At 46.0% G+C, this 2,518-nt stretch overlaps 1 protein-coding gene across 1 annotated transcript in view; it reads right to left on the reverse strand.

Moving 5' to 3' along the window:
* Positions 1-996: 996 nt before the first annotated feature.
* Positions 997-2,518, reverse strand: part of CALR3 (calreticulin 3) — a 25,211-nt gene continuing 23,689 nt past the window's right edge. Inside the window, exons 6-9 of the mRNA XM_015809915.1 lie at positions 2,093-2,206; positions 1,856-1,999; positions 1,615-1,707; positions 997-1,137 (exon numbers count right to left, since the gene is read on the reverse strand). Coding sequence (XP_015665401.1) covers positions 997-1,137; positions 1,615-1,707; positions 1,856-1,999; positions 2,093-2,206 — 492 coding nt within the window. The remainder of the gene's footprint in view (positions 1,138-1,614; positions 1,708-1,855; positions 2,000-2,092; positions 2,207-2,518) is intronic.

Here is a 2,518-nt window from a genome sequence, read left to right on the forward strand (position 1 = left end):
CTCTCTGAGGGGGCCAAGGTTTCGCCCCCTATAGTCAGCGATGGCATCAGCTGACTATGCCGAGGCGCCGGAAACCACAGCCACTCGGTCTTGGAAGGGTTGAGCCTGAGTCTGTTCCTCCCCATCCAGACCCGTACGGCCTCCAGGCAACGGGCCATCACGTCAAGGGCATCGTTGGGGTGGCCTGGGGTGGAAATGTTTTATAGCCTCTCCTCTCTCCCCCTCTTTTCTCTTCCATGTGTGCCGGAAGCGCCGATCCTGGGGTTTCTGTCTCACCCCTGCAGCCCTGCAGAAGCGCGCGCTGATCCTGGGCTCCTGCCCAGCCCCCATAACCCTGCAGAAGCGCCAATCAGCTGTAGCTGCGCGCACCAATCCTGGGGCTTCTGCCAAGCCCCAACAGCCCTGCAGCTCCATCTGTCTCTCCCTCAGGCTTGTGCGGTGCTGCCGCCACTTCAGCTCATTTCCCTCCCCTGCTACACTTGTCTAGGATGGTCGCGTACCACCTACCAGGTGCCAAAGTACCACAGGTGGTATGCGTACCACCGGTTGAAAAGCCCTGGTCTAGAAGACTGCCGAGGCTAGAAAGGGACATTTCTCCCTCCTTCTCCACTTTTTGCATAGGAAGGATTTCTGGGGTAATTCAGAAATAGCAATGAGACACACACACCCTTCCCCGTGCAACCCCCGAGCCCCAGAGATAATTTGGGAGAGTTACTGCCCTCTGCCTGCTTCTGGGTTCACACAAACGTGTCTTTGCTGGTGAACGATCTGGGTTCACACAAACGGGTCTTTGCTGGTGAATGATGGAGATAGGGAAACTAAGTAATTGTGGACTCTCTTTGTCAACAATTGACTTTACTAAAAAAAACAAAAACCTTTTGATATCATTCTCAGCTGAAACCAAACGGTTTTCCAAGGTATCTGTTTAATCAAACGTGGTCCCCAGCCCTTAATATCTTCCACTTGTTAGCTCCAATTTAAATTCTGAGAAAAAAATCAGAGCTCCTCCTTCTGCGCTACAATCCTCTCAGATTTGTTCTTTTGAGGTGGTTTCTTTTTTGGCATCTTCTGGGTTTTTCTCTGTTTCCTTTCCTTTTCTTTCTTTATTTCTTTCTTGCTCATTGCCTCTTCTGGCTTCTGGAAATTTTAAGTGGAAAAAGAAAGATCACCTTAAGGAAACCTGCTGTCATCTCAGATATCCAGCTGGGCAAATCTATTCCCTTGCAGGAATTTTCTTTGATCTGTTTCCTCCCAACTAACCTAATATGACAACTGGAAGAACAAGCTGCAGGCGGAACGGGCTCCGGTTCCACGTGCAACAGCTGCTGCCATTGGACAGAGCAAAGAGGCTCCCTTTTTATTTTCTCATCCAGGTGAGAAAACTGTCAGCATCCATCCAGGTATACTGGGAAAGCCATCTCAAACAGCTTTACTGTGTGGCTGTGGCTATTTTGGAAAGGAACCTGCAGAACAATCATAGTGGATTCCCTGTTCCAATAGCAGCCATCTAAGCAAAAATAGCTCTTTGAGAAAAGGGTCAAGTAATAAAAGAACAATACAACCACAGAAGGAATCTACGCCTTGGCTGCATTCCAGAGAAGAGATCATTCTTACCTTTGTTTTGCCCCATGTTTCATCACCAAATTTCTTTGCATACTTTTCATCATCAGTGATCAAAAAATTATCAAAAATAGTTCCAGATCTCACCTGCAATTAAGGAACACAATCGTGTTTATATACATTTGAATCAACAGCTACGTTGCTAATTCTTTTTCATGCAAACAGGAATCTGCTCACTTCAGCCAATGAAGATGGCACCCAATTAACATACGAACCAGGAAGAAGCCCAGCTGACCTGCCAAAGATCTAGACCAATGACGCTGATGTTCTCATAAATAGAAAGGCTTGGGTCTGGCACATATTCAGGGTTCGCAATCTGGGGATGGGCCCAAATGCCTTTGTAGTTGGGATTTGGGATTTTCCTGGGCCGCCACTCCCCCTGAAAGAAACCAAATGTTCTCAGTATTGGCTGCCCAAATGGCCACCCAATTCCCCAAAGTTCGCCTCAAAACATGAAAAAGTGGTGCCTTACCCTGTAGAGAGGGTTCTTGAGCAGAGGAGGCTGCCAGGTGCCCTGTGCTGCATCATCCCAGTCTTTAGGTTTTTCAGCGCTGTTGTCCACAATGTATTCATCAATATCCCAATCCTATCACAGGGATGAAAAAAATTGAAAGAAAAATGAGCAATTCCTGGTCAGCAGGTAAAATCCACTAGCTCTATGGGGCAAACAGTATTTAGTATGTTTAGTATTTAGTACAGTATTTATTTATTTATTTATTTATTAATTGTATTTATATCCCGCCCTTCTCCTTTCGGACTCAGGGCGGCTGACAAATGATAAAAAGCTAACATATTACACCTAGTTAAAATTTGATTAAAATGAAATATTTGAGAATGTCAAATTTAAAAGTAATTAAAACCCCTATAAAATCCCCTAGGCCAGTCCCGCTTGCTGGAA

This window comes from Protobothrops mucrosquamatus, unplaced genomic scaffold (genome assembly GCF_001527695.2).
Source record: "Protobothrops mucrosquamatus isolate PMUCROS unplaced genomic scaffold, P.Mucros_1.0 scaffold6, whole genome shotgun sequence".
NCBI classification, from domain to species: Eukaryota; Metazoa; Chordata; class Lepidosauria; order Squamata; family Viperidae; genus Protobothrops; species Protobothrops mucrosquamatus.